Source organism: Scyliorhinus torazame, chromosome 9, assembly GCF_047496885.1.
Source record: "Scyliorhinus torazame isolate Kashiwa2021f chromosome 9, sScyTor2.1, whole genome shotgun sequence".
Taxonomy (NCBI): domain Eukaryota; kingdom Metazoa; phylum Chordata; class Chondrichthyes; order Carcharhiniformes; family Scyliorhinidae; genus Scyliorhinus; species Scyliorhinus torazame.
Window position 1 is genome coordinate 23,790,555 of NC_092715.1, and position 12,015 is coordinate 23,802,569.

The 12,015-nt window shown below is 54.7% G+C and overlaps 1 protein-coding gene across 3 annotated transcripts in view; it reads right to left on the reverse strand.

The window, feature by feature from the left end:
- LOC140429116 (vimentin) overlaps positions 1-12,015 on the reverse strand; it is a 76,941-nt gene that overhangs the window by 4,921 nt on the left and 60,005 nt on the right. Inside the window, exon 1 of one of the 3 annotated variants that reach the window (XM_072515699.1) lies at positions 2,871-3,493. The exons of the other annotated variants lie outside the window; for them this stretch is intronic. Coding sequence (XP_072371800.1) covers positions 2,871-3,354 — 484 coding nt within the window. The 5' untranslated portion in view covers positions 3,355-3,493. Of the gene's footprint in view, positions 1-2,870; positions 3,494-12,015 lie in introns of those variants that run through there. 3 annotated transcript variants of the gene reach the window in all.

Below are 12,015 nucleotides of genomic sequence, written 5' to 3' on the forward strand. Positions count from 1 at the left end.
TAACCAGGAGGCAGGAATTTACAAGAAGCTGCCAATCTTAGTGACAGATCCTAGCCCCTCACTGAGTGCACAATGGTGTGTAAAGCACAATTTTCAATGCTACCCAGTTACATTCAGACAAAACCAATGGGACAAATATAATACATAGATACATAGAATATAGGAGCAGGAGGAGGCCTTTCGGCCCTTTGAGCCTGCTCCGCCATTCATCACGATCATGGCTGATCATCCAACTCAATAGCCTAATCTTGCTTTCTCCCCATAGCCTTTGATCCCATTCTTCCCAAGTGCTATATCCAGCCGCCTCATGAATATATTCAACGTTTTAGCATCAACTACTTCCTGTGGTAATGAATTCCACAGGCTCACCACTCTTTGGGTGTCATAGAATTTACAGTGCAGAAGGAGGCCATTTGGCCCATCGAGTCTGCACCAGCCCTTGCAAAGAGCACCCTACTGAAGCCCACGTGTCTACCCTATGCCCGTAACTCAATAACCCTCACTTAACATTTTTTGGACACTAAGGACAATTTAGCATAGCCAATCCACCTAGCCTGCACATCTTTGGACTGTGGGAGGAAACCAGAGCACCCGGAGGAAACCCACGCACACACGGGGAGAACGTGCAGACTCCGCACAGACAGTGACCCAAGCCGGAATCGAACCTGGGACCCTGGAGCTGTGAAGCAATTGTGCTAACCACTATGATACCATGCTGCCCTGGAAGAAATATCTCCTTATATCTGTCCGAAATGGTTCACCTTGAATCCTCAGACTGTGACCCCTGGTTCTGGACACACCCATCATTGGTAACATCGTCCCTGATTCTACCCTGTCGAGGCCCGTTAAATGAGGGTGCTTCATTAATTTCCCCTTCCACCCTAGTCTACTGGGAAAGGTGGAAGTTGAAGATATCCTTCTGAGTTTCTGATTTCACAGATCAGCAGGAATGATACTGCCCCCAGCCCCAGCCCCAGCTCCTGGGGTAGGCTGAGGGTGCTGACTCCAGAAACCCTGGATGGAGCTGTGTGGCTTCGGGAAACTAAGGATCAAGGCTGACCCTTCAGTGCGGCACTGAGGGAGGGTTACACTATCAGAGATTCAAATTTCCCAATGAGGCATTAAACTGGGGCGCCGTTTGGTCGCCCGAGGTGGAGTTTAAAACTCCTATTGCCGCTATTTTGAAGAAGTGCTGGAGGTTACCTTAGGTTGTCCACTCTTTATCCCTCAATCAACGATAATTTAAAATATTGGTCATTTATCTCACTGCTCTTTGAGGGAGCTTGTGTTGCAAATTCACAGTCACCACCTACGTTGAAACAGTGACTGCACTTCAAAATAGCACTTCATCGTGAGGCGCTTTGGGACGCCCTGAATCTTTATTCCACACTCCCCTCTCCCCACCCTCCTCACCCTGACTCATGCACCTCACTAAGTCATCCCATCCACAACTGTTCAGGTTGATTGATTTTTAAAAGTGTTCAGTCTCAATCACAGGGATGGATTTTGCAGACCCCCCCCCCCCCCCCCCCCCCGATTTTGGTCAAAGCCCATCATCTTCCTGCGCAACCTCAAGCAAAATCTCCCCAGCCATATTTAAATATCAATCGAGCCTGTTAACAAGCCAATTGACCTGCATAATATGCTGCCCTCATCATAAAAAATAAGAACATAAGAACTAGGAGCAGGAGTAGGCCACCTGGCCCCTCGAGCCTGCTCCGCCATTCAATGAGATCATGGCTGATCTTTTGTGGACTCAGCTCCACTTTCCCGCCCGAACACCATAACCCTTAATCCCTTTATTCTTCAAAAAACTATCTATCTTTATCTTGAAAGCATTTAATGAAGGAGCCTCAACTGCTTCACTGGGCAAGGAATTCCATAGATTCACAACCCTTTGGGCGAAGAAGTTCCTCCTAAACTCAGTCCTAAATCTACTTTCCCCTTATTTTGAGGCTATATCCCCTAGTTCTGCTTTCACCCGCCAGTGGAAACAACCTGCCCACATCTATCCTATCTATTCCCTTCATAATCTTATATGTTTCTTTTAGATCCCCCCCTGCATCCTTCTAAATTCAAACGAGTACAGTCCCAGTCTACTCAACCTCTCCTCGTAATCCAACCCTTTCAACTCTGGGATTAACCTAGTGAATCTCCTCTGCACACCCTCCAGCGCCAGTACGTCTTTTCTCAAGTAAGGAGACCAAAACTGAACACAATACTCCAGGTGTGGCCTCACTAACACCTTATACAGTTGCAGCATAATCTCCCTAGTCTTAAACTCCATCCCTCTAGCAATGAAGGACAAACTTCAATTGGCCTTCTTAATCACCTGTTGCACCTGTCAACCAACTTTTTGCGACTCATGTACTAGCACACCCAGGTCCCTCTGCGCAGCAGCATGTTGTAATATTTTATCAATTAAATAATAATCCCTTTTGCTGTTGTTCCTACCAAAATGTTCCTACCTCACATTTGTCAACATTGTATTCCATCTGCCAGACCCTAGCCATTCTGGTATAATCTGGTAGACAGGGCGGGCAGGCAGGAGTGGGCAAACCATCTTTTAAAAATATTTTTTATGAAGGCAGGAAGGAAGGCAACATTGGCGTGGGTGTAAGGACCACCTCACACTTCCGGCCAAGATATATTGGCTCAAAGTTATCAATATTGAAATTTATTGTTCTTGCATTTCATTGTTCTTTTGTATTCTGTATACATAAGAACTAGGAGTAGGAGTGTGCCATTCAGCCCCTTGAGCCTGCTCTGCTACATGCTGAATATGACAAGATGATGCGTCAACACGGTTCAATTTGGCATCTTTTCAAAATATCAACTCATGTCCACAAGATAAGGATGAGTAAGTTTACCTTTTAGGTCTCGCTGCTCCTGGCATTTCAGCCTCCAGGAGTCAATCTCCTCCTCGGTGTTGCCCTTCTCGATCTCTGCCACCCCTTTCTCGTGCGTCAGCCGCTCGATCAGCTCCCTCAGTTCCTTGAACTGCTGCTGGTACTCATCTCCCATTCCCTGGGGCACCTTGAAGCTGGCCCTCAGGCCGGCCAGCTCCTCCCTCAGCTGGGAGTTGCGCTGCTCCAGGCTCCTCACCTTGTCGATGTAGCCAGCCAAAAAGCTGTTAAGTTGCTGCATCTCCTCCTTCTCGTTGGTTCGGACCTCTGGGCCGGCCTCAATCGCCCTGGACATGCAGCCTCCCGCTCGTCCCCAGGAGCCATAGTAAACCTGGGACTCGGTTGAGTGGGAGCGGTAGCGGGTTGCGGAGGGGCTCTGGACCCTGACTCCGCTCCTGCCGGACCGGTTCATGGACGTAGTCTTCTGGCTGTACGAGGAGCTCCTCATCTTAACCTCTTCTGTTGAGCTGATGACTCTTCCCCACTATCTTCTGCTCAGTCCGGTGTTCTTATAGGGATCTCAGGAATGTGACAGCCATTGTGTAACTCTCACAACATTTTTTGAAATGGAAACATGATGACTCAATACTGCCCTTTCAGCTCTGGGCCAACTCCACAGATAGTCTTCGCATTGAAGTGTTACATTGCTATGGGGCCATGTCATGTTCTGTTCGCACCTTCCTTACCCAGCTTTTCCTCCTCTTCCTCTATCAACCTGCCCAGCCCAACCCAATATCTGGAATGTGTAACACCCTCCCTGCCCGAGACATGATGGATTGGAAATCAGTGCACAAGTTCTCGTTCTCTGATATGTGTCTGAGTCTGATATTTCCTGCCCTTTCTATTTTTGCATCTTTCAACTACATTTCAAGGGATTTATTTTCATCCTTGTTAAGAGATTCCCCTCCAGCCTCCTTCTATTAGCCCCTCCCCTCCCTTGTTCCCTACCCTGGCCAGATGTCCACATTTTAAAATAACACATCTCCCTTTTTTAAATTTTAAAGTATCCAATTTATTTTCCAAATTAAGGAGCAATTTAGCATGGCCAATCCACCTACCCTGCACATCTTTGGGTTGTGGGGGTGAGACCCACGCAGACATGGGGAGAATGTGGAAACTCTACACGGACAGTGACCCAGAGCCGGGATCGAACCCGGGTCCTCGGCGCCGTGAGGCAGCAATGCTGACCCCTGCGCCACCGTGCTCTGCCACATCTCCCTTTAAGGCAGGAGAATTTTATTCTCTCAGAGGTCCATGAATCTTTGGATCTCTTCTCCGGAAAGTGGTGGAGACAGGGCCAGTGAATAGTTTTGAGGCACAGAGATTCTTTCTAAAAATTCTTTCACGGGACAGGGGCATCTCTGGCTAGGCCAGATTTTATTGTTCATCCCTAATTACTCTTGTGGCGAGCTGCCTTCTTGAATCGCTGCAGTCCATGTGGTGTAGGTACACCCACTGTGCTGTTAGGGAGGGAAGTCCAGGATTTTGGCCCAGTGACAGTGAAGGAACAATGATATCTTTCCAAGTCAGGATGGTGTGTGATGGCAGCACGGTGGCGCAGTGGGTTAGCCCTGCTGTCTCACGGCGGCGAGGTCCCAGGTGAGTGACTTGGGTGGGGAAGTTCCAGGTTGTGATGTTCCCATGTGTCTGCTGCCCTTGTTCCTCCAGATCAGTCATTCTCAAACTCAGGATCACGACCTGCGCACGGTTGAGTCGCGGTCGGGTGTCGGGAGGGTCGCGGAGCGATCGATTACGGCGTTCCCGATCGTGGGCAGAAGCGCCCAACCAGTTTTTAAAAATACCGGCCACGACTGGCGTTCAGGAATGCCAGCCGTCTTGCACATGCACGCCGGATGTATCAGTGCGCAGGCCTGGAGCCCAGTCGAGCAGACCACCTCCTCCTGACGACAGTGCACTGTCCCAGGAGCAGATTTTTAAAAAATCGATGGAGTCTTCCCACCAGAAGTGGCGGCAGAGAGCAGGTCATTCGCCCTGTATACTGACATCACGTACTCTGGGCATGAAATCACTCAAGAGAGATTCTTCCATTCCGTAGCTGCCAGCTAGCAACAAGAGTGAAGAACTGAAGGTGGATCAGTTTGTAATAAGGAAGAGAGGGCCAGAGACACAAACAGGCCAGGATCTCACAACGGAATCTGCTAAGGAGTGCTGCTTAGGAGAGTCCACGGCGGGACAAAGCAGTGCTGGTGTGAGCTGTATACAGAACTCCAGGGCCTCTGGTGAACACCCAACAAAGAAAAAACTGAAATCAGGAACAAAGCAGTATATAGATGATTTCTTAAGGGTTGGCTTTGTGAATTGTGCCAATGCAAATCAGGATGCAAAGCCCATGGGCAGGATTCTCTAATCCCGCGGCAGAGTGTCCACGCCGTCGTAAACGCCGTCGCGGTTTACGATGGCGTGAACGGGCCGCTGCCAGGACTAATTCCGGCCCCTACAGGGGGGCCAGCGCAGCACTGGAGCGGTCCACGCCGCTCCAGCTGCTGATCCCAGCGCGAACTGGACGCCGCGCGATCCGCACATGCGCAGTGGCCTCCTTCAACGCGCCGGCCCCGACGCAACATGGCGCAGGACTACTGGGGCCGGCACGTAGGAAAGGAGGCCGCCCAGCCAGAGAGGCCGGCCCGCCGATCAGTGGGCCCCGATCGTGGGCCAGGCCGCATCGGAGGCCCCCCCCCACCCCACACCCCCCGGGTTGGAACATCCCCACCCACCCCCCCCAACCCCCCCCCCCCCCCCCCCCCCCCCCCCCCACAGGCCACCACCCGACCCTTCGACGCCGAGGTCCCGCCGGCTCAGAGCAGGTTAGAACGGCGCCGGTGGGACTCGCCGTTTTCACGACGGCCCCTCGGCCCATTCCGGCCCGAGAATCTCTGCGGAGAATCGTGTGCCGGCATCGGGGCGGCGTGGCCCCGTCGCAGGGATTCTCCGGCCCGGCCCCGGGCTGAGAGAATCCCGCCCCATGTGTGTTATATGCAGGGAAGTACTGGCAAATGATAATATAAAACCCGCAAAACACAAAGGCATTCGTAAGTTCCAGGACAAACCTCTCGATTTTGATTCCGCAGCGAGAACTTCAATTGTCAGCTGAAGTCCTTAGCAGAAATGTAACATTGAGTGACAAAGCAAGTGAGACTGTGAGGACCAAGCAGGCTCACCTGACGCATTATAGGTAAGCATTAATGGTGGGTCGCGAAGGTCAGTCAGTGTGGGTCACGAAGGTCAGCTGGCGTGGGGTGCGAAGGTCAGCTGGCATGGGGTGCGAAGGTCAGCCGGCGTGGGTCGCGAAGGTCAGCTGGCATTAAAGGTGAATTCTAGCAGCAGAGGCAACAACTGTGAAAAGATCTCACCAAGGCCATTGAAGAAGCGGGGACGAGGCTTCCGGTGGCGGCCATGGAGGAGTAGGTCGCGCATTCGGCAGCTCCCGTCTGGAACGGACTCTCAGACCTTTTTCAGGAGTTTCCACAGACTTTTTGGGGCAGATTGGTGAAGCGAACACTGCCAAAAGGATTCCCTCTCGAGACTTCCGGTTGCGGCTATGCGGAGCTAAGTCACACATTCGGCGGCTCCCGCAAAAACGGACTTTTGGGCTCTTTGCAGGGCCCTCAAGGGCACTTTTTTGATGTTTCCCGGTGTGGGAAGGAGTTAATAATAGCTCCCCGTCAGTATATAGCTTTAACTAGGAGCAGGGCGACAAAAAAGGTGGTGGTGGACCAGAAGAAGGGAGGGAAGAAGGACAAAATGGCGGCGGGCGGAGACCAGGCAGCGTGGAGGCAGTGGGCGGAGGAGCAACAGGAGGGTATCCAGCGCTGCCTCAGAGAGATTAAAACGGACCTGCTAGAGCCGATGAAGGCTTCTATTGATAAGCTGCTGGAGACACAGACGGCCCAGGGGGTGGCGATCCGCAAGGTCCGACAAAAGATCTCTAACAATGAGGACGAGATCTTGGGCCTAGCGGTAAAGGTGGAGGCGCACGAGGCGTTCCACAAGAAATGGCAGGAGCGGTTCGAGGAGATGGAGAATCGGTCGAGGCGGAAGAATCTGCGGATTCTGGGCCTCCTGGAGGGGCTGGAGGGGCCGGTCGTGGGGGCCTATGTGGTCACCATGTTAAACTCGCTGATGGGAGCGGGGTCCTTCCAGGGGCCCCTGGAGCTGGAAGGGGCCCATAGAGTGCTGGCGAGGAGGCCCAAGGCTAACGAACCTCCGCGGGCGGTGCTGGTGAGGTTCCATCGGTTCATCGATCGGGAGTGTGTGCTCAGGTGGGCCAAGGAGGAGGAGCAGCAGGTGGGAGAACGCGGAGGTTCGGATATATCAGGACTGGAGTGCGGAGGGTGGCGATGAGGAGGGCCGGGTACAATCGAGCGAAGGCGGTGCTGCACAGGAAGGGGGTGAAGTTTGGCATGTTGCAGCCGGCGCGACCGTGGGTTACCTACAAGGACCGGCACCATTATTTTGAGTCTCCGGAGGAGGCGTGGGCCTTTGTTCAGGCCGAGAAGCTGGACACAGGCTGAGGGTCAGGATGGGCGATTGGGGACTGCGGTGGATATGTTATGCCTATTTTTGGGGCGGGGGGGGGCCTTTGCATTGTTTTGGGTTTCTTTTTCTCTGTGTTTTTCTCTTTCGGGTTGGGGAGGGTGGATGGGGCGTGTTGGGCACTGTTTTGGTTGGTGGCGGGGCCTGGTAGGTGGAGAGCGCGGGATTTTTTTTCCCGTGCCGAAGACTGGGGGGGCGGGGCCGGGGCGGGGAAGCGAGGATTGTTTCCCACGCTTAGAATGGAGGGGGGAGGGGGAGAGCCTGTGACTGGGGAGCAGGAGAGGAGGGTGTGCCACACAATGGGAGGAATCGAAGGGGAGGCGGGGCTGGCTGGGGTCAGCAGGAGTCAGCTGACTTGCAGAAGTGCAATGGGGGGAGTAAACCAGCTAGGATGGGTCCTAGCTGGGGGAGGGGGAGGGTGGGATCGAGTTGCTGCTGCTAAGGTCAAGGAGGAGCTGGAGCGAGTGGGGGGGGGGTCGAGACGGGGGTATGCCGCTGTGGGGGAACGGGCCGGGTGTGGGGTGCGGGCGCATGGCTGGCCGAGGAGGGGTTATGGCTAGTCGGCGGGGGAGGGGGGCGGGTAGCCCCCTAATCCAGCTGTTAACCTGGAATGTAAGGGGACTGAATGGGCCGGTTAAGCGGGCCCGCGTGTTCGCGCACCTGAAGGGGCTCAAGGCGGATGTGGTTATGCTCCAGGAGACACACCTGAAGGTAGCAGACCAGGTAAGACTGAGGAAAGGGTGGGTAGGTCAGGTGTTTCACTCGGGGCTAGATGCCAAAAATCGAGGGATGGCGATCTTGGTGGGAAAGAAGGTGTCATTCGAGGCGTCGAGCATTGTGGCAGATAATGGCGGCAGGTACATAATGGTAAGTGGTAAGTTGCAGGGAGAGAGGGTGGTACTGGTCAATGTGTATGCTCCGAACTGGGACGATGCGGGTTTTATGCAGCGTATGTTGGGTCAGATCCCAGACTTGGAAGTGGGGGGCCTGATAATGGGGGGAGACTTTAACATGGTGTTGGATCCGGCACTGGATCGCTCCAGGTCTAGGACGGGTAGGAAGCAGGCGGCGGCTAGACTGCTGAGGGGGTTTATGGACCAAATGGGAGGGGTGGACCCTTGGAGATTTGCAAGGCCGGGGGCTAGGGAATTTTCATTCTTCTCACATGCCCATAAGGCTTATTCTCGAATCGACTTTTTCATTTTGAGTAGGGCGCTGATAGCGAGAGTAGAGGATACCGAGTATTCGGCAATAGCCATTTCGGACCACGCCCCGCATTGGGTGGACTTGGAGATGGGGGGAGGAGAGGGACCAGCGCCCGCTGTGGCGCTTGGAGGTGGGGCTATTGGCGGACGAGGTGGTGAGCGAGCGGGTCCGAGGAAATATAGAGAGGTACTTGGAGACCAACGACAACGGGGAGGTCCGAGTGGGGATGGTATGGGAGGCACTGAAGGTGGTGGTGAGAGGAGAGCTGATCTCCATTAGGGCCCAAAAGGAGCGGAGGGAGCGGGGGGAGAGGGAGAGGCTGGTGGGGGAGATGGTGAGGGTAGACAGGAGGTATGCGGAAGAGCCTGAGGAAGGATTGTTGAGGAAGAGGCGCAGCCTCCAGGCCGAATTCGACCTGGTGACCACCAGGAAGGCGGAGGTGCAGTGGAGGAAGGCCCAGGGGGCGGTCTGCGAGTATGGGGAAAAGGCAAGCCGGATGCTGGCGCATCAGCTTCGGAAGCGGGACGCAGCTAGGGAGATCGGGGGAGTTAAGGACAGGGGAGGGAGCATGGTGCGGAGCGGGGTTGGCATCAACGGGGTCTTCAGGGACTTCTACGAGGAATTGTACCGATCCGAGCCCCCACGGGAGGAGGGAGGGATGGGCCGTTTCCTGGACCAATTGAGGTTTCCAAAGGTGAAAGAGGGACTGGTGGCGGGACTGGGGGCCCCGATTGGGCTGGAGGAGCTGATCAAAGGGATAGGAAGCATGCAGGCGGGGAAGGCACCGGGGCCGGATGGTTTCCCGATCGAGTTCTATAAAAAATATATGGACCTGTTGGGCCCGCTGTTAGTTAGGACCTTTAACGAGGCAAGGGAGGGTGAGGCTTTATTCCCGACGATGTCCTGGGCACTGATTTCCTTGATCCTGAAGCGGGACATGGATCCCCTGCAATGTGGGTCTTACAGGGCGATTTCGTTGCTAAATGTAGATGCCAAGGTGCTGGCGAAGGTCTTAGCCACGAGGATTGAGGATTGTGTGCCGCAGATCATCCATGAAGACCAGACGGGGTTTGTGAAGGGGGGACAGTTGAACGCGAATGTGCGGAGGCTTTTGAACGTTATCATGATGCCGGCGAGGGAGGGGGAGGCGGAGATAGTGGTGGCGATGGACGCTGAGAAAGCCTTCGATAGGGTAGAGTGGGGGTACCTGTGGGAGGTGCTGAAGAGGTTTGGGTTTGGGGAGGGGTTTGTCAGGTGGGTTAGGCTGTTGTATGAGGTCCCGATGGCGAGAGTGGCCACAAATAGGAGGAGGTCCGAGTACTTTTGGTTGCACCGAGGGACGAGACAGGGGTGTCCCCTGTCCCCCCTGCTCTTCGCACTGGCGATTGAACCCCTGGCTATGGCACTGAGAGAGTCGAGGAACTGGAGGGGGTTGGTGCAGGGTGGGGAGGAGCATAGGGTGTTGCTTTATGCGGACGACCTGCTGCTGTATGTGGCGGACCCGGTGGGAGGAATGCCAGAGGTAATGAGTGTCCTTAGAGAATTTGGGGACTTTCCGGGGTACAAGCTCAATATGGGGAAGAGCAAGCTGTTCGTAGTTCAGCTAGGGGACCCGGGCGGAGAGGAGCTTCAGGTATTTGGGGGTCCAGGTGGCCAGGAGCTGGGGGGCCCTGCATAGGCTTAACTTTACAAGGCTGGTGGAGCAAATGGAGGAGGAGTTCAAGAGGTGGGACGCGTTGCCGCTGTCCTTGGCGGGGAGGGTGCAGTCAATCAAAATGACGGTGCTCCCAAGGTTTTTGTTCCTGTTCCAGTGCCTCCCCGTGTTTATCCCGAAGGCTTTTTTCAGGCGGGTTAACAGGAGTATAATGGGGTTTGTGTGGGCGCGAGGAACTCCGAGGGTGAGAAGGGTGTTCCTGGAGCGGAGTAGAGATGGGGGGGGGCTGGCACTGCCCAACCTCTGTGGGTACTACTGGGCTGCCAATGCGGCGATGGTGCGCAAGTGGGTGATGGAGGGGGAAGGGGCTGCATGGAAGAGGCTGGAGACGGCGTCCTGTGTGGGTATGAATCTGGGGACGCTGGCAACGGCGCCGCTGCCGCTCCCTCCAAGGAGGTATACCACGAGCCCGGTGGTGGTGGCGGCCCTCAAAATGTGGGGGCAGTGGAGGCGGCATAGGGAGGAAGTTGGGGCCTCGGCGTGGACCCCATTACGGGGGAACCACCGGTTCGCCCCCGGAAGAGCAGGTGGAGGGTTTTCGGGGTGGCACAGGGCAGGGATACGAAGGTTGGGGGACCTGTTTGTGGACGGGAAGTTCGCGAGCTTGGGTGAGCTGGAGGAGAAGTACGGGCTCCCCCCGGGGAACACCTTCAGGTACTTACAGGTAAGGGCGTTTGCCAGACGGCAGGTGATGGAATTCCCGCGGCTACTGCCACACACGGTACAGGACAGGGTGCTCTCAGAGGGGGGGGGGAAGGGGGGAAGATCTCGGCAACTTACCAGGTGATGCAGGAGGAGGAGGAGGCCTCGGTGGTGGAGTTGAAAGGTAAGTGGGAGGAGGAGTTGGGAGAGGAGATAGAAGAGGGGACGTGGGCAGATGCCCTAGGGAGGGTGAACTCTTCCTCCTCATGCGCGAGGCTCAGCCTCATACAGCTTAAGGTGCTGCACAGGGCACACATGACCGGGACAAGGATGAGCCGGTTCTTTGGGGGTGAGGACAGGTGTGTTAGGTGCTCAGGGAGCCCAGCAAATCACACCCATATGTTCTGGGCATGCCCAGCGCTGGAGGAATTTTGGAAGGGCGTAGTGAGGACGGTGTCGAGGTTGGTAGGATCCAGGGTCAGACAGGGCTGGGGGCTCGCAATATTTGGGGTGGCAGAGGAGCCGGGAGTGCAGGAGGCGAGAGGTCGGAATTCTGGCCTTTGCGTCCCTGGTAGCCCGGCGAAGGATTCTCCTTCAGTGGAAAGATGCGAGGCCCCCAAGCGTGGAATCCTGGATCAGCGATATGGCGGGGTTCATTAAATTGGAGAGGGTGAAATTCGCCTTGAGAGGGTCAGTACAAGTGTTCTTTAGGCGGTGGCAACCGTTCTTAGACTTCCTGGCAGAACGATAGACATTGGTCAATGGCAGCAGCAGCTCGAGGGGGTGGGGGGGGGGTTACTATATTTTTGTTTCTGTTATTTACACTGGAGGGTCTGAGGGGGTGTATACACCTGTTGTGTTAAGTCGGGGTGTTAATGTTAATTTATTATTTATGTACAGGGGGGGAGGGGTTTGGGGGGTTGCTTTTTTAGATTGTGTTTTGTACTTAACCCTGTTGGGTTCTTTTTTCTTTCTCATTTTGTTATTGATATT